Genomic DNA, 22628 nt, shown 5'->3' on the forward strand with positions numbered 1-22628 from the left:
TCCGCTAGGTATGTGTGGACTATGTATGGACTCCACTTGCTTATCACAAGTATTTGGTAATTTTAGCTCATTTGTAAAAAGTTTGTGACATTGCATTTATTTTTCCACGACGTGTAATGTTTTACTCATTGCCCCGCACACGCAAAGTGAAGAGCGGGGTTAAACAATTGGTTTACATTTGTCTGTCTATCTGTCCACAAATGTCAGTTTATTCGAGGAACAACTTCATTTCAATTGAATGATATATTTTGAACACAAATCAAAACATGAATCAGAAAATGAACCTGCAGTTTAACAATCCTTTGGCTCAGAATTCGACCCAATCACGCATGCCCAAAGAGGAGTGAAATAATATTTTTTACTGTCCGTCAGTCAATCAAAATTTAAAATCATTCCAAACAGGAAAGTGTTTTTAAGGACGTTATAAAGGACACAAACAACAGGCACGAATAACTAATTCAACGTGTTAAAAGGTGGTGAAAAAGACGTGGCATCAACGGCGGTAAACTTCTGGATGTATTTTTTATACAACCTTTAAAATCTTTCTTTTATTTCAATTGAATTATATAATTGAACACGAGAACACGAATCGCCTGATTGGCATTTCAAAACTCTGCTGTTTGGCAGTACTTGGACAAAGTATTACAGTATTTTACATCATCTCAACCTGCCAAATTTGCTGCTCGCAGACATGTGATATTTTCTTTGTTCACAAGGTAATACCAAAAGCATCAGCTTTCAACCGTTTCTTGACACACAAACGAATAGCTCACGAATAGGGTTTAAATACAAGATAAACAAGTACTGTTTTTCCTGTATTCTCTTTCTATTTGACCGATTCATCTTGCATTACTTTATCTGCGTGCATGGTATAAGTGTCATCTGCTGCTGTCTGAATGAATCAACAAATGAATGAACATCGTCATGGACATGGTATTCAACGAGGAAATGGAGAATAAAATGGAGTGGCTCCACATTGAGATTCACAAATTTCGTCTTCAAGGAAAAGCACAACATTTTAGTGAGCAACCTGAACTCCCATCAAAACAAACAGGACTTGCATACTCAAGGACACACATTTACATGATGAACATTTTATGTACAAATCGAGGAGGTTGTGGCACTTTTGGACGATACAATCGATTGTTGCTGAATACATTGCGTTATTGAGAAATAAAGTGCAATAGTGATAGAAAAACAGAAATAAAACGATTCATACGTCACTGTAAACAACAGCTCATTGGAAATAAGAAAAAATACATTTCCCTTCAAACATCTCCACAATATACTTCAACTATTATTCTTGATATTTGACCAATTTCCACTTGTGGAGAGACCACTCACATTTCAAATACCAATTGCACTACTATGTCCGATCAAAAGAGAATATTTTGCTTTACATCTGATTGGGTGTGACGCATTCCATAAACGAGAACAGCACTCGTTAGAGAGCACACCTCCACCAGGTTAAACAGTTTATGTTTTCTATCCACCAATAGGTCGGATTTGGATTCAGACCTGAATCAATATCTAATCTGCTTGTTCTTGTCATTTACCCAACTCATTACTCCCGCCAGGGAGTAATGCATTCACTCGTTACTCCCGCCAGGGAGTAATGCATTCACTTGTGTCCGTGTGTGTGTGTTCGTGTGTGTGTGAACAAGATATCTGGAAAAGTTCTGAACGGATTTGGATGAAAGTTGGTGGGATGATTGCCCTTGGGATAAGGAAGAATTGATTAGTTTTTGGTGAAGCTCAGGATATTATTCCCGATCCAGGAATGTTTTGAAGGATTTTTTTACCATTGGAAGATAGGGCTCATTTTTTTTAAACATTATCTTCTATATATTCTATATTTAACATTGTGATATGAAAATAGTTTTCATATTTGTTGTAAATGTAGTTTAAACTCGTGGTTATGTGTTAGAGTGGTGTATTTTTTTTAGCAGCGTCGTCTTCAATGTTCATTTTTTTTTTCTAATAAAGACATATTCTGTCATTTTAAAACCACCACAGTGTGTATTAGGTTTCCCCGTTTCATAAAATGTATCGTTTGATACGTATAATGCTTTAAAACTGTTTTTTTTTTTTTTTTTTTTTACCTCAGAAGAGATATATTGAGGGAGCTGCGCTCCAACGCGAGTCGAAAGAAGTGACGCGACCAAAGACGGAATTCGTCCGAGTTGCTTTATTAAAACAAAACAGCTCAGGTATTCTGACAAAAGCCCGTTTATCGGGCAGCAATATATATACACATTTATGTCGGGAAGTTTGCCCGGCAAAAGCTATACCGGGCATGCCCGGGTGGCAAGGGCGAGCCTTGGAAAGGCGAGTCTGGACCTGCCCGGGCGTGTTTGGCTGCGGCCTGGCAAGTCGAGGCTGGGCGTGCCCGGGCGCTCTGGGCGAGCACTGGAAAGGCGAGAGCGGGCATGCCCGGACGCTCTGGGCGAGCCCTGGAAAGGCGATAGCGGGCTTGCCCGGACGCTCTGGGCGAGCCCTGGAAAGGCGAGAGCGGGCATGCCCGGGAAAGACGAGACCGGGCGTGCCCGGGAGGTTCGGGCGTGCCCGGGAACAGTGAGTCCGGGCATGCCCGGGAGAGGCGCGTCTGGCCGTGTTCTGGCCGGTGCAAGGCGATTGTGTGCATCCCGCGGTAACCGCTACAATATCAACATTTAGCTCAGCGAATGTCATTCGCGGTGTCAGTATTTGATGAACTTATAAAGACTTAGTTCCAGATTTGTCAATGGCTGAGGTATATTAACAAACGAATGAAACGGATTTGGCAAAATTCGAACTTTTTTTTCAAAGACCGCATATTCATCCAGGGTTGTGACAGGCTGAAGAAGAAGAAACCTTGCATGGGCTTCCCAGACCAAATAAATAATTCTGGTTCTGGCTCTGCGATTTTCAGGTTTATTACTCCCACCAGGGAGTAATGCATTCGATCGTGTCTGTCCGTATGTTCGTGTGTTTGTGAACAAGATATCTGGAAAAGTTCTGAACGGATTTGGATGAAAGTTGGTGGGATGATTGCCCTTGGGATAAGGAAGAATTGATTAGTTTTTGGTGAAGCTCAGGATATTATTCTGGATCCAGGAATTTTTTTAGGAAATTTTTTTGGGAAAGATTTTTCTGTTTTACTGCATTAAAGCTTTTATTCTTATTCTTAAATGATGTTTTTCTCCTCCAATTCCGAGATATATCAAAATAAATTCTCGGACAGTTATGGCCTACTTTCTTTTTCATTTATTGTTTTGGGGAGAGGGGATGTTTAACAAAACGTATTATTCCAACTAAACCCACGGCGGGAGTATGCGCTCTACTGAGTGGCGTTCTAGGTCAGCTAGTTTCCCCCCCCCCCCCATCCCATGCCTCCTCCCCCCAAACCCTCTCCCTCCCACAGATCTCCCGATGTCCCTGCTCTCCATCTTGTTCTCCACTCCCTTTATCACATGTTTTATGTTTTATCTGTCAGTTTGTGTTTTTGTGATCAATGTTAGCTCCTACACGAGCCTGTCTTGTGTACAAAAAAAAAAGAAAGTCATCCAGAACATTGAGATATCATGCTATACGTCGTGTTTGGCCCCATCACTCAATGTGGAAGAATCAGTTTTTAAAATGTTAAAATCTCGTATCCGGATCCATATTTGGATCTTCACCAAAATCGAATCCATTCGACATTGTCACATAAACTCTCCACAAGGTTTCATCTGAATCCATCCAGAATTTTGAGATATCATGCTATACTGTATATCAGTTTTAGCCCAATCTCTCCATGGTGAAGAATCACTTTAAAATTCTCAAATCCAGATCCAGAACTGGATCTTCACCAATAACCAATTATTTCATCCTTGTCACATACCCAACCTCTCCACCAAATTTCGTCCGAATCCATCCGCAACTTTTTTAGATATTTTGTTCACAAACAAACAGACAGGGGTGTTGAGAGGAATGTGGGGGTAAAGAGGATGAATGGGGTGGACAAGATGGATACAGAAGCAAACATCCAGGAAGGAAAAACTGGAAATTTGGAAGGTGGTCGGGTTGGAGGTTGTGTGAGGCTTTGGATGAGAAAAAAAAAATCATGGTTTTGGATGGGGGACGATCTGAGATGGTGGTGAACAGTTTCAGGAATAAGAGATTGAAGAAAATGTTGATACAACATGCACTACATTTTGTAGAGAGGATATTTCATGAGGTTGAAACGTTTCTTTCATACGACGCGGCCTATGCTCATCGACCTACTTTAGAAACACATCACCATCTGAATTCTCCAGCAGCTGAACCCACTCACTGTACATTAACTCAACGGCGAACAGCGCCCACATATTAGCCAAAGGCACAAAAACGTCATGGTAAATTAGAATCTGTCCGATTATTTCAAGACAACTTATGTTACATGACAATAATCCACAGCATGTGGGACAAAGTCGGTCAGTGTAGCATGGAATACACTGACAGACTTTGTCCCACACGACACCAACACAAGTTTCATAAACTTGCATTATACGTAGCACAGAAATTTCTAGAATGAAAAATAAAGAGTGAAAAACATCTCATTTTTCACAAAACTCCAGACAGACACACAAAGTCAAACGACAAATCACCTACACATCAATAAAGAGCAATCAGAGATTTCAGACCCTCACCAGGACGTGTTTGTGAGGTGTATTTTGAGGGGTGTTTTTGTACATTATTTCATTATTTTGTACAACCCCACTTTCCTCAGACACGCATGACACATTGCATCCTCTTTTTAAAACTGAATTCAGTATTGTATCTCAAATATATATGTATCGGCCTTTTGGGTTATTGGGGTCATTGGGGTCTTTTGGGTTTTACGTGTCCTCGGGGTCTTTTAGGTCCTTGCAGTCCTCTGCTTCTTCATGGTATTTAAGGATCTTCAGTGTATGTTGGCGTCTTGGAGGTCATAATTGTATTGAGGGGTCTTAAAGGTTCTTCAAAGGTCCATTGGGTCTCAGCAGTCCAAAGTGTCGAAAGGTACATTCCGATAGTACATAATTAATAGACGCTCGTAATTAATGGACAGGATGCCACTGACTTAAAACAGTACATAATTAATAGATGTATTGAAAACTCACATGCCTGGAGAAGATAATATAGTGGAGCTTCTTCTTGTTCAAATAATAACTTTTGGCTGCCAGACTGCAAGACCAATCATATTGAAATTTTAAACACGTGCTCTGCTTTACGGCTGCTATATTCATTTGAAGTTTCACATCGATCAATTAAGCGGTTCAAGAGATATAATTTTTAAAAGATTTTCATTCAATCCAATATGACCACCAAACCATGTGATGTATTAATTGTTCAATGACAGCATGGTATACGTAAGGCATGGGGAACATATGTGTGAAGTTTCCGTTCAATCTGTTCAGTCGTTCTGGAGGGGTGGCTTTTTAAAGATTTATTCAAAAAAAAAAAAATCATAGCTGCCAAACCATGTGACCTATGACGTCATGGTTGTGGAACTTTTTGTTCGTCATGGGTATGCGATCATGCATGTAATGTCTTGCTTCGATCTGTTTAGCCGTTTCGGAGAAAAGGGGTTTTTCGTGTTTTTTAAGGCTTTCGTGTTAAAACAAATATGGCGGCCTAACCACGCGACCGAAGATGCCATTTTTTGTTCTCTCCACCAATTTATCCCTAGATGTCGCTCAAGATATTTTCACCTTGATAGAATAAAGTTTTGTACTTGTCGAATTATGACGTCATAATTGAGGCACCTATAATATCATCATCAACATATTTTATTCCCCATGGAGAGTTCTTTACAATGAACCACGTCAATTTTTTCTATGCATCGCTTTCAGAGATAGAGGTGCAAGGTTTTTTGTTTTTTCCCCCAAGATGGTGCCCGTATCTGCAGTGTTAAGACTGCAATAATAATAGTGTGTAATAATAATAATAGTGTGTTAAGACTGGAATGGTAGTGCCTGCAGTGAACCTTGCAGGGGCTACGGTTCCAGGGGGGCGGGGGGGCTGTGTTATGTCGGTGGGTAGGGCATATATATATAGATTTAGGTAGATCTGAATCGGTATCATGCTCCGATTGTCGTGGGTAGCTAGAACCATCTCGATGTAAATAAGTAGAGGACCTGTCTAGCCCGTATGTCCGATTAAGTGTGTCTTCGTCCCCATTACGAGGAGTGGGGCATGATAAATAGTTCTAGGGAATAAGGATAAGACTCCATTGTGTGTGAAACCTCTGTGATCATACCTGTGTCCCATATGGCAATGCACTCTTATACAGATAGGCCTATTAGTGCACCACATTAATTAATTCCCCTCCACCACAATAAGACTGACCGGAAGAATAAACCCCAAGTGGCCGCGCAGTATGCCAACATGGCGATGGAACATCGTAAGAAGGCAGGCTGAGGCCACGCCCACCGCGTGATGGATGGACACCGAGGGTTTGGTGGGCAGGTCGCACGACTGGTAGGAGGGGACTCGTGAATTGGGGAGAGACCCGGGTGACGTCAGAGCACGCCGGACAAGAGGCTTGGAGCGGCAGACATTTTGTCAAATTTTAGGTCCGGACTTTGGTGGTGAACGTTTGTGTGGCAACATTTTCCATTCTCGTTCCTGGATCCATCCTGCCCGGACCTCCGTCTTGGCCCTTCTTCTCGCTGTGGCTTCTGCCATTCCCAGACCTTCCTTCTGCCCTTGCCTTTCGCTCTGTTTGGACTTTTCTTCCTTTGCCATCCACGAATTTGCCTGCTTGACGACGGACGTTGGAGCAACGTGGGAGCGCCATCGCCTCTCCTCCCTGGCGTCCACGTACGAGCGAGGCTTGGTGCTACAAGCAAATGGGACCTCGCGTGCAACTGACGAGCGGGCGAGCGAGGCGTGCCGCTGAGCAGACGAGACTGGGGCGAGCGGGTGGCTTGGGGCCTAGCAGCGCGCAAACGGGGGGGGGGGGGGGGGGCATCAAGGCCTTTCTTCCCGCTGACCGGAGCCGCGGTCGGACGACTGCGCTCGGAGCCGGACCATCCTTGACGACCGCAGACTACCGAGACAGATAAGACGCACCACATTCCACTCCACGACGAAACGTCATTTTATTATCCTTCCCCTCGTGTATTCGAAGTCTGTGTGTAAAAGCGCTCAATAGGGGGTTTAGTCTTTATCGTCGCGTTCCATTGTTCTTGGGTTCCGTAATAAATATTTCTTTCTTGTACATTTTACCTCCGTCTCGGGTTGAGTTATTAATTTGCAGGTGAAGACATCGTCGGACCGACAGGTAAGCGCGGCATTCTCCCCCAACCCCCTTCTCGTGTACGATCCGCCATCAATTGGGAAACACCTCGTTAAGCTCGATTTCATCCATGGCGTACTCGCGGTGTTAACTGAGTCAGCCACAGGACAATATTTTATTCCCCATGGAGAGTTCTTTACAATGAGCCATGTCAATTTTTTATATGCATCGCTTTCAGAGATAGACGTGCAAGGTTTTTTTTGTTTTTTCCCCCAAGATGGCGCCCATACCACGTGAACCATGGCGTCATAATCATCATTTAAAAATTCTACAGGAGGAGGTTCACCTGTGGTGAAAATTTCTTGTCAATTGGACCAACAGTAGCAGAGAAAAGCATAAGCCTACTTATTCTGTGCGTACAAACAAACAAACTCAAATGCAATACCCTCTCCTCTGGTGAGGACAAAGAACCCCACCAACGACAGGGGGCCCTCCCATAACAATCCTCACTAGCGACCAGGGGCCACTCACCGACAACAACTTCCATCGGTGCGTGACCAGGGGCCAATCTGCATGCAACAACCCTCACCAGTAACCGAGGTCAACCCATGCAACAACCCCCACCAGTGACCGAGGTCAACCCCTGCAACAACCCCCCCCTCCCCAACCCCCGCCACCCTTCCCGGTAATTGGGCCTCTCCATTCTCCCTATCCCCCCCCCACGCGAACTTCTGGTTAGTATGTGAAGTGTGAGTGTGATGGTATTGAGCAGTGTACTGGATTGTACTTGATGTGTACGACATGGTGGTTTTAAAGTGAACCTTTTTCTTATTCTGGAGGTGTTTTACTTTTTATGGAAACTGTCTGATGTCCTTCACTCTAATGCATAGAGATTGAGGAAGGAAGACAAAAACATTCTTCCAATTGGAATTTTCACCAATGCACAGGATCACTGGAACACATTCATTTAAATTGGAGAGTCGACTGTACAATGCAATGTAACATTTACATAAAGTGATAAATAACCAACTTAAACATTATTAGAATACAAAACAATCCTGGAGTAATGGGAGCAATGGACCAATCAGGAGTCAGGAGGTTACAAATCAATTAAATACCCACTCGATGCTTTTAATATATATTGTTTAAAATGTAAAACATGCACTTGCCGTACCGATGCCTCCCACATTATGGATCAGCTTCTGATCACCTCCTGATCACCCACTGATCACCTACTGATCACCTACTGATCACATGACCACTGTGGCTGACAGAGTAACCAATATGATTTGCCTCTTTCAATAAACCTGTGGTTCCACTGACGTCTGTTGTCAAGTTTAAATGGCTGCCCTGTTCAATTCCGGAATTCGGAATCGCTGGAGAATCACCAACCCTGACTTTGCCATAACCAAGAAAACTTGGTTCAGGAATCGTGAAACCTTCCTCGCCCACACCTCCCACAAGAAGCAGAGACGCAACTGTTTCTTCATTTGTCGTTCGCTCATTCACTTCGTCAGTACTGAATCTTCCCTCTACATCCTCTTCCTCGACATCATCGGCTAATTCGCCATGACCTTCCTCACCCATATCTTGCCCAAGCAAAAGTTCAGCAGCCACCGAGGTTCTATCATCCAATGTTGTTCCTCTTCCTGATGACATCGAGGAAGTCGCACTTGTTTTCTTGACTGGTGGATCTTGAACTTCACCGGTTAAGGATAACTTGCTGATTTTGCAGGTGTTGGAGATGACTGATAGTGGGAGAATAACTTCTTCATTCCAGCGAGTCTGGGGGGATGGGGGCGAGGGGGGAAGGGAATTTAGCAGTACAGTAAAAGTGATGATAATAATTAATAAATATCTTCAAAAAGACATCAGCAAAATAGCTGTGAACCATCATGATTAATCCTCGAACTTCGAGTTGCTAATATTCTAAAACCAATTCGAAATCAAAATTGAAGTGAAAAACATCTGAAAATGCAAAGTCCGTCCGCGTCCATTTGAATTCAGACGTCTTCTTCTTCCATATGCTCAAAATAACGAAAACAGTGAAAAAATTATTAAATGAAAATTGATGATTTTATGCAGCCTTGACCTTTGAACTTAAAAAAAAAAAATCAGCTATCTTTTCATTGGTGAACCAATTCAGACTCAATATGCAAAATTTTTGCATATCAGGTAAATGGGGTGAAAATTGGCGATTTTACGCAACCTTGACATTTGACCTTTTGGCCAAATTATTAATTTGCCTTCTCCATATTATCAAAATAAAGCTTTGGTAAAATTTGATGGCTAAACTCAAATGGTAAAAAAGTTACGACATGCACACACACACACACCACACACCACACACCACACACCACACACACACACACACACACACACACACACACACACACACACACACCTCCAGTTTAACGTCCAGTTTCATCTCCAATGTCAAGGTTTTGCATTTACTCGTTGCAGGAATATCACTGCAATGTTTACCTGCCATGATTATGGTTCCTTGTCTCTAAAATACGTGGCACTACGAATTCAAAAATGTGCGTAAAGAAAATAGCCGAGTACAGTACTGTAGAGTACCCAGGGTACTGTAGAGTACACAGGGTACTGTAGACGACGTGACAGACTTCTTATATGTCGCAGAAGAAAGATTCAGGCTCCGCCTAATCGAGTCACGAGTTGCTCCGCCCACAATTCGTTCACAGGTCCGGGTATATATTGCTACGGTTTTGAGATTTCCACTTATTGATCATTAAAGGCTAAAGGGTTGCCCCCCATAGTTAGTTCCACGAGCAACACGTAGGCCCACTTGTAGTATTAGTTATGTCATAGTATGTGTAAGTATAGGCCATTTCCCCTATTGATACCTGCGTTGTGTAAAGACATGAGTTTAGATCCCATTCATTTTGCGTTCACCCTCCAATTCCACCTCAATGGGCATAATTGATCCCGCGCCCCATTTGGCTGACCCACTCAGTTTATTACGCTTTGGCTGCCCACAGCATTTGCTGCCCTTTGCTCGCTCACTAGTCGAGTAACACGAGGTAGGCCTGAGAAGGAGGAGCGCGAGGTCGGGGTGGGGGCGGCGTCAAGATCGGAGCGTCAGAGGCGATGACGGTAAGAGCCACCAGCCAATCAGGGCTCTAACGGCATGGCATGAGAGGGCGTGGAGAGGCGCGTCTGGTAAGTTCGAGAAGGTTCGCAGGACATGCCTATATAAGTTGGTGCACAAAGCCCTTGAACAGGACTCGCGTGCACATGGCAGTGGCGATAGGACTTGTTGGGAGAGGACTTGGTCAAGACTTGAAGGACTGGTAGAAAAGGACTTAAGGGGGCGAGCGCATTGTGAGGACTTGGTCAAGACTTGAACGACTGGTGGAAGAGGACTCGTTGGGAGAGGGCTTAGTGAGAGGACTGATTGAGGAGAACTTGACTTGCATCACTCGCTTTGAGGCATTGAACTGTACTTCGCCATAGTATAACGTACGCGCCAGAGGGGAGGAAGAAGAGGCATTGGCGGTACGAGTACACGACTGCAGCCAGACGCACCGGTGGCGAATAGCGCCTACTTCGGCCACGTGAGAAAACATGGTCATAGCCGCCAGTGATTAACCGCCAGAGCCCACACCCTACCAAATCGCCCCGTAATAACCCTGTGCGTACAAGACGACACACGGAGAGCTCCTGCCTTCTCTTCTTACCATCTGCACGGGACGAGCCGGAGACCAGAGGGAGCTGCACGGGAGCCATTCCTGGACGTGGTGAACATCATCCTGCAGCTGCAAGCCCCGTGTGAGTGTGTGTGTGTGAGTGAGACGGGCCCGTTTGTCCTGGGTAGTAAGTAAGACTGTTTAAGGCTGCACTGTGTCCCCTTTTGCTGGAATCATTGTATAGTGTAAATAAACCTGTTATTCCTTTTTCCAATTCGACTGCTTTTGTGATTTATCCATTGACTAAGCGTGGCACGAATAAGATCGCTAGAACCGGGTTCAACATCTAAACGGCACGGATCGCGTGTACGCACCACTCGGCGTCTCAACACGCGTGGTTCGTGCGGAGCTTATTTCCTCATTTCGGGGCAGCGCGAGTAATTAGGTAATAGCAAACTTTAGTCCTAATACCCTATTTCGCGCTGTCCAGAAGGGACGTCATAGGTCCCGGGTCCCGCCAGACCAGTCAAAGAGAAGGGGACTAATCCCCCCCTTGGTAAGGGGAGAAGGCCGGCGGTATATCCGCAACAATATAATATATTTGTGAAAATGGCTTCTAGGGGTTTAGATGGCATTGCTTAGAAATATTTATTTCCACAGTTCATGTATTTGCACAATTGCTCCGCCCTTTATACGTGATTTGTACATTTTTTAGCGGAGCCCTCTGCTGGAATATTCTGCCTCTTCGATGCATACTTTCTGCACCTTTGTGTGTTGGCGCGCCCAGCTGGCCATTTGGGTTAATGTCGCAAGAAGTGATGCAACAGGATGTGACCTAAGAGGAAGTGATGGCTCTGAGCCTTCCATAACTTGTATGAGTAAATACCTCACAATCCTCATTGTGGCACCTTCAAAAGCATTACCTGTGAGTACAAGGGGGTCATTTGGCAGTTCATCTTGTTGTGTCAGTAAGAATTTTGCAAGTATAGTGATTGAAACATGTCATTGTGTTCTGAATTTACATTTAATGACCTGGTTAGCCTGGCCTGGTACCCAGTGTCACCAAGCAACAGTTGACACTATCATTAGGTTATGTGGCTTTTTCTTTCACATTGGCAAAGTTCCGAATTAGCATTTTGTTGTAATTGCTGTAATGGCATTGCTTGGGGCCTTGTTAGTAATTGTTCTGTATTTCATATCCTCTTCATTTTACTCCTTGTTCGTCAACTACATGCTTCTGTGGCTTCATTATAAACACTTGGAGCTTGGACACGATTCCCTGACTCCGATGTCGTTCATGAATGGAGTTTGGCTGGCTGTCAAATTACGTACAGTTACGTTCGGGCAGGACATCTCACGGAAGAAAGAATTCCTGCTCCACCTAACCAAGTCACGAGTTGCTCTGGCCATGATTGGTTCGTAGGTACGAGTGAACGTTCATATCTCGGACATTAAAAATAATTATGGGGGTTGGTTCGTAAGTCCGGTTATTATGTTATACAGTAATACCCCGGCCTACGTCATTAATGGCTTCCATAAGCCGTGACGTAACTCGGTTTTTGACGTAAACCGAGCGTAATGCCTTTTAGCTCTTTCACAAGCCTCGATCTTGCATACAAAAAAAAAAAAAAAAGCCTTAAAAATGCCTTAAAATGAAGACAAACACCGTAAAACTAGAGTAAATAACTCGCGAAAGTATATAACTATCGCTTAACCTTAAAGAACACTAAAAACACATTTTAGTCATATTTTTTAATGAGTAATGAACACAATTATAACCACCTTTAGAGGCCATTTTTCCCCGCAAAGCGGGGGTTGGCCTTTTTCGGGAACCGTGGTTGTTGTTGTTTTTTGGTCCCCTTTTTGAAGCGATGTTTTACGGCCGGATGCCCTTCCTGACGCCAACCCTTTTTGCTGCCTTTAACGACAAACAGGGAATTACCAGTGAACTGGTACTCAATTAGCCGACCTCGGAAGGATGACAGGCTGAGTCAACCCCCCTGGCGTTAATTCAGCGATCGACCGGGATTCGAACCCAGGATCCTAGGATCCTAAGCCGGCACCCTAGCCGCTAGCCCAACACCAGGGTTGTTACAAATTTAAGTAATGAACACAATTAATAAATGAATTTGTAAAGAATAATAAATCAAATTAATAAGATTATGTAATTCACCTTAAACATGGCGTCTCTTCTGAACACAAACACACATTTTAGCAGTCTTAGCCGGCGGCGCTTTTTCAGTGACGTATGCGAGAATACGTTCCCTATCATGAATGATGGTCGATACCGTCGACCGTGGCAGCCCTAAGGCATAGACCTTATCGCGAATCGGTAAATATCAACAGAGGGCGCTCCACCGCAAAGCATGATGGGATCGAAAAGGGGGCAAAGGTAAACATGAACCCAGAAGAGGAAGCGTCTGTCTACGATCGACGCTGTGTTTACGGAAAGGAAGATGGCTAATGTGAAAGAAATTCAGCGTTTTTTTGGCATTAAAATCCAGCGATTTAAAGAAATATTTGAGGGAAAGGGGGGTTCCCATTGGAGAAGAGAAACAACCTGCTTATGCAAGAACAGTTCCTGAATGTTGAAACCTCGATCGGCCATACAAATATCGCCGGGCTGGAACTTGTCTACAATGTTCGTCATCTTTACAATTTTTTTGTCCGACGTGTTTCCTCCTGTAGGATTGGAAATGTATGAAATTGTTCCGCTAGGTGTAATACCAACAAGGCACTTGAGAGTAGGTCTTGACTTATATTGGCTGTACACTTGCGAACAAAACTTGGGAGATGGTGCTTTGTCCTAATCCAAAGCGAAATACGAGGTCCTCCTCGCGAAGATTAAGCCGAAGCTTCATGAGTGTCATGAGTAGGTCATCCTCTAAAGATTGAGATCGCTTAACTCCGAGCTTTGTAGTATTGTTTATTTGCCAGGTCTTGTCTTCCATTGATAATTTCCCCTTATAATAATGAAGGTTCTGTGCATGAGGGGATACTTCTGCTAATAACCACTTAAACAGGTCATAACTAGGTAAACCTGTATAAAGTTTCACAAGTTCATCACAGTTTTCTATTTCCGAAACAGTAAGCTTCTTGTTACATACTGCAATGGCGGCTTTCAGGTTTGCGACGGTGTCCTTGGCTTGCAAATACTAGCTCATGAGCTGATCACAGTTCACAGTTCACAGTTAATTTGTCACAGTAAAAAAGTCCTAAAAGTAGTTTAAAGTGGTAAGGATCACATAGTGTGTCAATGTAAACAAGCAGTCTGTCAAAGTGACAGCGACCGCCGGCGGCGCTATTGCCCCTTTCCAATCCCATGACGCATTGCGGTTCCGATTCGCGATAAGGTCTATGCGCTATCACCGACACTTTTTCACCTTTTTCATACCTTTTAATCAGATTTAACTTATCCTCCATCGTAACCACATTACGCTTGGAATCACTAGCATTATCCTTCTGAGGACCCATGGCTAACACAGACACAGTAAAGGAATACTGTACGTCGCCTCTGTTTTGAATGAGAACCAGCAGCTGCGCGTACGTACAGTATACTGTACGTACATTTTAATATATTTTTAATGTGCTTTTTATTGTATTTTAAATTGTTTTTTTAGCTTCTTTTATTGTTAATTAATGTGCCGGTGCAGGGTAATTGTGTCATGCTACCGGTAACCGCTACACTATTTTTATTTATTTAAAATATATTTTTAAGGAATTTTTTTTTTCACATCCGTAGGAGTGACGTAAAGTCGCACATAATGACGTTCGCTGAACTGAAATTTACTCTAGAAGAGTGGCGTAAAGTCGAATTTGACGTAGGTCGAAATGGCGTAAAACGAGGTATGACTGTATACTGTTTTTGTGGAAATGGCTTCTCGGGGTTGAGATGGTATTGCTCAGAAATATTTATTTCTTTTGTTCATGTATATGAATGAATGAATGATCGTTGTAAGGACATTTTTCCCAGCTAGGGCAGGGATTAGCCTTGCAGGCCCCATGAAAATCATGGCTCCCTGTTTGAGGCAATGTTTTTATGGCCGTTTGCCCTTCCTGACGCCAACCCTTAGTCGCCTCTTACGATGTGCAGGCGCCAATTTGATTCATACACCTGCATGAAGAAGTAAATGTATTTTATTTGCCAGATGCAGGGCGCCCCTTTATATGAACTTTTCTAAAGCATTACTTGGTTCCTCCTCAGAACACAAGGGTAGTCCAGCATGCACACGAGATTTTTGGAATGCCCCTTATTTTGTATTGTTTGGCATTTTCTACAAGCTATGGAATGTCCCTTCTTTTCTATACTTTGCCACCTGGCAAATGCCCTCATACAATCCCCTTTGCACATCCCCTTTGCCACCTGGCACATCCCCTCATACAAAGGGGCCTTTTCTATGCCCTTGACATTTTTCACAAGATACATTTTAAATATGAACAAAATGCATTTGTTCAATGTACAAGACTTCATTCAAGATGATATAAAAGACTTGAGAAAAATAAGGGGAAAAAAATATTCAACCCAGACAGGATTTGAACCCACAATCCCCAGCTTGAGAGTCTGATGCTTTATCCATTAGGCCATTGAGCCAGCATCTTAGAATGTAAAAAATATATTTTAAAATGGTATAAAGTGTGTATATATGTATATTTATATATACAATATACCAGTAGAAGCCGAGAAACGAATTTTCAGTCCCCATGTTAAATTTGCATTCAGAGAAACCATCCCCAAAAAAGGAAGGGGTGCTTTGCGCCTCCTCCCATGATTTCCACACAATAAGCAATTTGATGTGGTGCAATATTCATAATGACGCTGAAATTCAGGTTTGAGAATAATTACGTTTGAAATACGAACAAAATGCATTTGCTCATTGTACAACATGTTTATTTTCTCATTATTCAAGACGATATAAAAGACTTGAAAAAGTAAGGGTCCTAAAACGGGTCCTAAAATCCTGCTCTGCGGCTCTATCTCGCCCTCGCTCTGTTCTTTTCGCCCTCTCTTTTGCTCAAGGTCATCTGCCAGCATCTTGGAAATCAGCAAACATTACCGCTTCACACAAAAAGGTGCAAAACAGATCCTTGCAACGACAGACCAATCAGCCTGCTCCAAATTATCAGCAAAGTCATGGAATCCATCATTGCTTCGGATATGAAATCCTTCCTCTTCTCCAATGGCTTGATCTCCGATCATCAATTTGGATTCAGACCAGGTCATTCTACTCTGGACATGTTGCTTGTGCTGTCTCAACAATGGATGGAGGTCCTCAATCCCAAACAGGAAATCAGAGCTGTCTCCCTTGACATATCACATGCCTTCGATACGGTCTGGCAACCAGCTCTGCTCACCAAACTCTCCTCCTATGGTAGCCATGGAAATCTCCACGCATGGCTTGCGGACTTCCTCTCTGGTCGTAGTCAACGTGTGGCCCTGAATGAATTTCTCTCATCTCCCCTTCCTGTTCTGGATGGAGTTCCCCAAGGCAGTGTTCTGGGCCCTGTGCTATTTCTGGTCTTCATCAATGATCTCTCCGACTCTCTTGAAAATCCTCTCTATCTCTTTGCTGATGACTCCACTCTCTGCCGCTCCATTCCTCATCCCTCAGATCGGCAGTCTGCAGCCTCCTCACTCTCTGCAGACCTGGACAAAATCACAGACTGGTCAAACAAGTGGAACATGTCTTTCAATCCTGACAAATCTCACACTCTTACTATGTCTCTCCGAAAGGACCGACGGGAAAACTCTCCCATCCACTTTCTCAACAATCCTCTCCAAGAAGTTCTGTCGCTGAAGCTTTTGGGTCTCACTATCTGCCATGATCTTTCCTGGGAAAACCACATTTCCAAGCTGGCCGCCAAAGCCAGTCGCCAACTGGGCATCCTCCATTGTGCGAAGTCCTTCCTTGGCACACCTGAGCTCCTCAACACATACAAGGCTTTCATCCGCAGCTCAATGGAATACTGTTCCCCCTCTGGGCCGGTGCTCCTGCCTCACACCTACCTCGGCTTCACGCTGTTGAAACCAAAGCTTTCAGAATCATTGGAATCTCCTGCGATGAAGCTAACTCAGAGGGCCTTTCACTCATTCACCGCAGGCAGGTTGGTGGTCTTTCTGTCTTCTACCGACTCCTCTCCCACCTTGCTCCCCCAGCTCTCTCTGTGCTCTGTCCCCCAAATATTCCTACAGGTCGCACAAGATCTGCCAGCAACCCTCATATGGTTAAACTGCCAAAATCTAGGCTCTCTGCTCACCTTCACTCTTTCATTCCCCTTTTCTCCCGCCTCTGGAACAAACTCCATCACTCCCTTCAATCCCACTCCTCCCTCCAGGTCTTTAAAACAGCTGTTCACCACCATCTCTTGTCTTCCCCCATCCAAAACCTTGATCTTTTCTACCCCCGCTAATTCACCCCAGATACACTTTTTTGAAATTTCAACTTCTTTCCTGGAAGTCCTTGCAGTGTCCATATGTTTTATACCTCTCCCACTTCCCCCAAGCCCTCTCCCTCCCACATTTATCTCGATGTCCCTGCTCTCAAATATTGTGTTTGTGTCCTTCCCCCTCTCTCCCCATCTTGTTATTTTTGTGTTTTATGTGTTGGTTTGACTTTTTGTGTGATTAATGTTGGCTCTTTCACGAGCCTCGATCTTGTATACAAAAAAAAATTAAAAAAAATAGGGGAAAAATATATTCAACCCAGATGGGATTCAAACCCACCTTCCCCAGCTTGGGAGTCTGATGCTCTATCCATTAGGCCATTGGGCTAGCATGTTAGTTTTGTGTCATAATATTTGGAAGAGTTATAAAGTGTGTATATTTTTATATATAATTTATTTATGCATATATTTTTATATATTTAATTAAAAAACAAAATCTATCGCACTTTGGTGGAATTTGTTTCGAAAGCCCTTAACTAGATCTATTGGCCGATGTATATTCCAAGTGTCAGCTAGTTTCAATGTATAGTTCTTGAGATATGAGCGCAACACATTTTGGGCGGACGGACGGACAGACACCAACTTGATTTTGAGGGTTTTCTAAATAAAACTCAAGAATGCATAAACGGACGTTGCTGAAATTTGGAACATATTACCTGGAGGTATAAAGCATTTACTTCTGAAATTTGCAGACGATTTCGTCCAGTAGAAACTGAGAAACGTATTTTCAGTCCCCATGTAAAAGCTGCATACAGAGAAACGATCCCTTATGTAAAGGGAGGGGTGCTTTGCGCCCCCCCTTGATATGGTGGCGGTCAACCACCACAGTGGAGTTTTAATTGTGAAATGTGTGACATAAATAATAATATTATTATTATTATTACCATCATTGCTACCGTTAATCTTGCACTCATGGAAACGGACGGGGAAACGGGCTACCTCCATTGAGGTGAAGAAAATCCCTCGACCTATTGTATATTACAGACTTGGCATTTAATATGGAATATTTTTTTTTTCTTGACTTGGGTTTACTTTCTTAACTCAGTATATCATTCTGGTGAGTTTCTTTTACACTTTGGTGATTTATTTGTTAAAAGAACCATGTCACTGATTGTCTGTCGCAGCAAGAAGTCAACAACAGGATTATATCACAGGTGGCGTGGCAAAATGTACGGACAGGTGCATTTGATGAATGGCTTCACAGTCGGGTACACAAGGGTTGTTGCGTTCTGTATTAGTGGAAAACAACTGCTGCACGTCTCCAAAAGTTATTGCCGCTTCCTCTGGAGATGGTCCGTCAACTCGACAATGCTGTTTGTCATGGAGTGGTGGCTTTACGAAATTACGGCATGAAAGAGCATGCTATTGCTCAGCAGTATGGCATCACTCAAGGTCAGGTGTCAATGATCCTGAAACGAAATGCTCAGAGGGGTGTACCTACTCCAATACCGAGGCCAGGACGTCCCCGCAGAACCACAAGGAGGGATGATCGCCAGCTGCACCGGTTAGTCCGCAATGGCCGTACCAATTCAGCTAATCGGCTTAGGGCTGAGTGGCAGCAACTGACAAATGTGCCTGTATCCAGAAGGCTAGTCAACCAACGACTGGTTCAAGCAGGCTATCGTGCCAGGCGTCCCCTGAGAAAGCCACGCCTGACCAGACAACACCGCCAGCGCCGATTGCAGTGGGCCAGAGAGCACCGTCAATGGCAGCCAGGACACTGGAATCACGTGATCTTCAGTGACGAGTCTAGATTTCTGGTCTATCGTCAAGATGGCCGCGTCCGAGTGCGCAGACAAGTGCATGAAGCCTACAACAAAGATTGTATAGTGCCAAGAGTCCAAGCTGGAGGTGGTGGGGTGACCATTTGGGCTGCTTTTCATGCAGGGGGCAAAACTGACCTGGTTGTTCTGAATGGAAACCTGAACCAGTTCAAGTACAGGGTCATTCTGGAAGAAACATTGCTTCCATTTGCTCGTGCAGCCTTTCGAGGAAACTTTGTCTTCCAAGATGACAATGCATGGCCTCATCGTGCTCGCATGATCCAACACTTTCTTGCTGACCGTGGTGTCGAGCATATGGAGTGGCCTGCCATGTCCCCGGATATGAATCCGATAGAGAACTTGTGGGCAGAATTAACGCGTCAAATCGACCACTTGGACCAGCAGCCGACCTCTGTGCGTGAATTGCAGCAGGCTATTGTCACTGCATGGCAAGCGATTCCTGTCCAAACCTTGGAAAATCTCGTGAACAGCATGCCTCAACGTGTACGTGCTCTCCTGAATGCTCGTGGGGGTTACATGAAGTACTGAACTGTAATTTTACTGTCCGTAATCCCAGTCGTAATTTAACTTTTGTTTTTGTTAAAACAATTTTTGGCTAATGTGCAAAATAAAGAGATACTTCTGGAAAACGTACAGAAGTTTAAAACAGTACTGTCCATGAATTGAGTTCGATATCAGTTTACATCACTTTCAAGGATCAATTTATTTGTTTCGAAATGTCAGATGTGGTTTTTGTTTCTTTTAAAGGTCACATTAACAAAATCCAAAATAATTTCAACATAATTCCAATGAACTTTTGGTTCTAAGACATCTTGAAAAGTAAGTTCACCCCCACAAAAAAAATATTCCATATTAAATGCCAAGTCTGTATGTAACACCTCTGTGTCTAGGGAATGTAACTGTCTAAAAATGATCACTTTATATGTCAATCCAAGCATTATGCCATACATGTTAAAGGTGATCTGGTTCTGAGAGATAAATACATAAAAATAGAGTTCCTTCCTATCTACAGCGAGTTATTATGACGTCATACCAAACAGTGTGGCAGGCTGTACTTTGGCTTCCAAACGAAGTTGGATATCAGATGGACACCAATCGCCAGCAGAAGAAACGAAGTTATCACAACAGTGGTACACAGTCCTGTCGGCAGGTTAGACGAGAGACACAAAGCAGTGAAAACTAGAACGACACTCTTCGACGTCACGACGTCGACCAAAATGCCTTCGCCCACATTATTACATCATTATAATACTTGTACCAAGTTTGATTAAAATCCATTCAGCTGTTCTCAAGTTGGCACATTTTTACCTGACATGACCTGACCTTTGACCTCTTGACCCCAAAATGTATCAGTTCATGTTTACATCATCATACATACCTGTACTAAGTCTTAATTTAAATCCCTTCAGCTGTTCACAAGTTATCACATTTTTACCTGACATCACAAGTTATCACATTTTTACCTGATATGACCTCAGGACACCAAAATCGAATCAGTTAATCTTTATATCATTATACACATCTGCACTAAGTTTGAATTAGATCACTTCAGCCATTCTCAAGTTATAGACCAAAAACAGACTTTGACCTTTAACCTTTGACCTCTTGTCCCCAAATTCTAATCATTTAATCTTTACATCATTATGCATACCTGCACTAAGTTTGAATTACATCACTTCAGCCATTCTCAAGTTATAGACATATTACAGACTTCGAACTTTGACCCCAAAATCGAATCAGTTCATCTTTACGTCTTTCTACACAAGTGTACAAAATTTGGTCAGAATCCCATCACTGGTTCACAAGTTATCACGGTAACAGTATTTTTTTACCTGACATGACCTCTGACCTTTGGCCTTTGATCTCGTGATCCCAAAATCTAATCAGTTCGTCTTTACATCATTATACATACCAGCACTAAGTTTTACCAACATCCCTACAGCCGTTCTTAAACTATCACAGTAACGAAAACCGATCATGGATGGATGGACGGACAGACGGACAACCTGAAAACATAATGTCTCCGGCGACTTCATCAACGGAGGCATAAAAAAGGACGGAATTACAATGAAATTGAGGCTGTGTATTGTGTAATGTTACACGATAATAATAAAAGTGTGTGTGTGTGTGTGTGTGTTATTAAAAATAACACTCGTTGCTCACCTCCTCTACCCACCCTCCCCCCTCCTCTCCCCCCCCCACCTCCTCCTCTCCCCCCCCCCCCACCTCCTCCTCTCCCCCCCCCCACCTCCTCCTCTCCCCCCCCCACCTCCTCCTCTCCCCCCCCCCCCACCTCCTCCTCTCCCCGCCCACCTCCTCCTCTCCCCCCCCCACCTCCTCCTCTCCCCGCCCACCTCCTCCTCTCCCCGCCCACCTCCTCCTCTCCCCCCCCCCACCTCCTCCTCTCCCCGCCCACCTCCTCCTCTCCCCGCCCACCTCCTCCTCTCCCCCCCCCACCTCCTCCTCTCCCCCCCCCACCTCCTCCTCTCCCCCCCCACCTCCTCCTCTCCCCCCCCACCTCCTCCTCTCCCCCCCCACCTCCTCCTCTCCCCCCACCCCTCCTCCTCTCCCCCCCACCTCCTCCTCTCCCCCACCCCTCCTCCTCTCCCCCCCACCTCCTCCTCTCCCCCCACCCCTCCTCCTCTCCCCCCCCACCTCCTCCTCTCCCCCCCACCTCCTCCTCTCCCCCCCCCCCACCTCCTCCTCTCCCCCCCCACCTGCTCCTCTCCCCCCCCCACCTCCTCCTCTCCCCCCCCACCTCCTCCTCTCCCCCCCACCTCCTCCTCTCCCCCCACCCCACCTCCTCCTCTCCCCCCACCCCTCCTCCTCTCCCCCCCCCACCTCCTCCTCTCCCCCCACCTCCTCCTCTCCCCCCCACCTCCTCCTCTCCCCCCACCCCTCCTCCTCTCCCCCCCCACCTCCTCCTCTCCCCCCCACCCCTCCTCCTCTCCCCCCCCACCTCCTCCTCTCCCCCTCCTCCTCTCCCCCTCCACCTCCTCCTCTCCCCCCCACCTCCTCCTCTCCCCCCTCCTCCTCCTCCTCTCCCCCCTCCTCCTCCTCTCCCCCCTCCTCCTCCTCTCCCCCCCTCCTCCTCTCCCCCCTCCTCCTCCTCCTCCTCCTCTCCTCTCCTCGCCCTCCTCCTCCTCCTCTCCCCTCTCCCCTTCCTCCCCCTCTCCCTCCCCCTCCTCCTCTCCCTCCCCCACCTCCTCTCCCTCCCCCAGCTCCTCTCCCTCCCCCCTCCTCCTCTCCCTCCCCCCCTCCTCCTCTCCCTCCCCCCACCTCCTCTCCCTCCCCCCCACCCCTGTTCCTCTCCCCCCTCCTCCTCTCCCCTCTCCCCCTCCTCCTCTCCCCCTCCTCCTCTCCCTCCCCCCTCCTCCTCTCCCTCCCCCCTCCTCCTCTCCCTCCCCCCACCCCCGCTCCTCTCTCCCCCCCCCTCCTCCCTCCCCCCACCCCCGTTCCTCTCCCCCCCCCCTCCTCACTCCCCCACCCCTGTTCCTCTCCCCCCCTCCTCCTCTCCCTCCCCCCCACCCC

At 45.2% G+C, this 22628-nt stretch overlaps 1 protein-coding gene across 1 annotated transcript in view; it reads right to left on the bottom strand.

Moving 5' to 3' along the window:
• Window positions 1-171: 171 nt before the first annotated feature.
• The window catches only part of LOC137421199 (uncharacterized), a 93593-nt gene continuing 71136 nt past the window's right edge, over window positions 172-22628 (bottom strand). Inside the window, exons 8-10 of the mRNA XM_068106997.2 lie at window positions 20131-20237; window positions 7952-9007; window positions 172-7673 (exon numbers count right to left, since the gene is read on the bottom strand). Coding sequence (XP_067963098.1) covers window positions 8462-9007; window positions 20131-20237 — 653 coding nt within the window. The 3' untranslated portion in view covers window positions 172-7673; window positions 7952-8461. The remainder of the gene's footprint in view (window positions 7674-7951; window positions 9008-20130; window positions 20238-22628) is intronic.

This window comes from Myxine glutinosa, chromosome 2 (genome assembly GCF_964187855.1).
Source record: "Myxine glutinosa chromosome 2, kmMyxGlut1.1, whole genome shotgun sequence".
Taxonomy (NCBI): Eukaryota; Metazoa; Chordata; class Myxini; order Myxiniformes; family Myxinidae; genus Myxine; species Myxine glutinosa.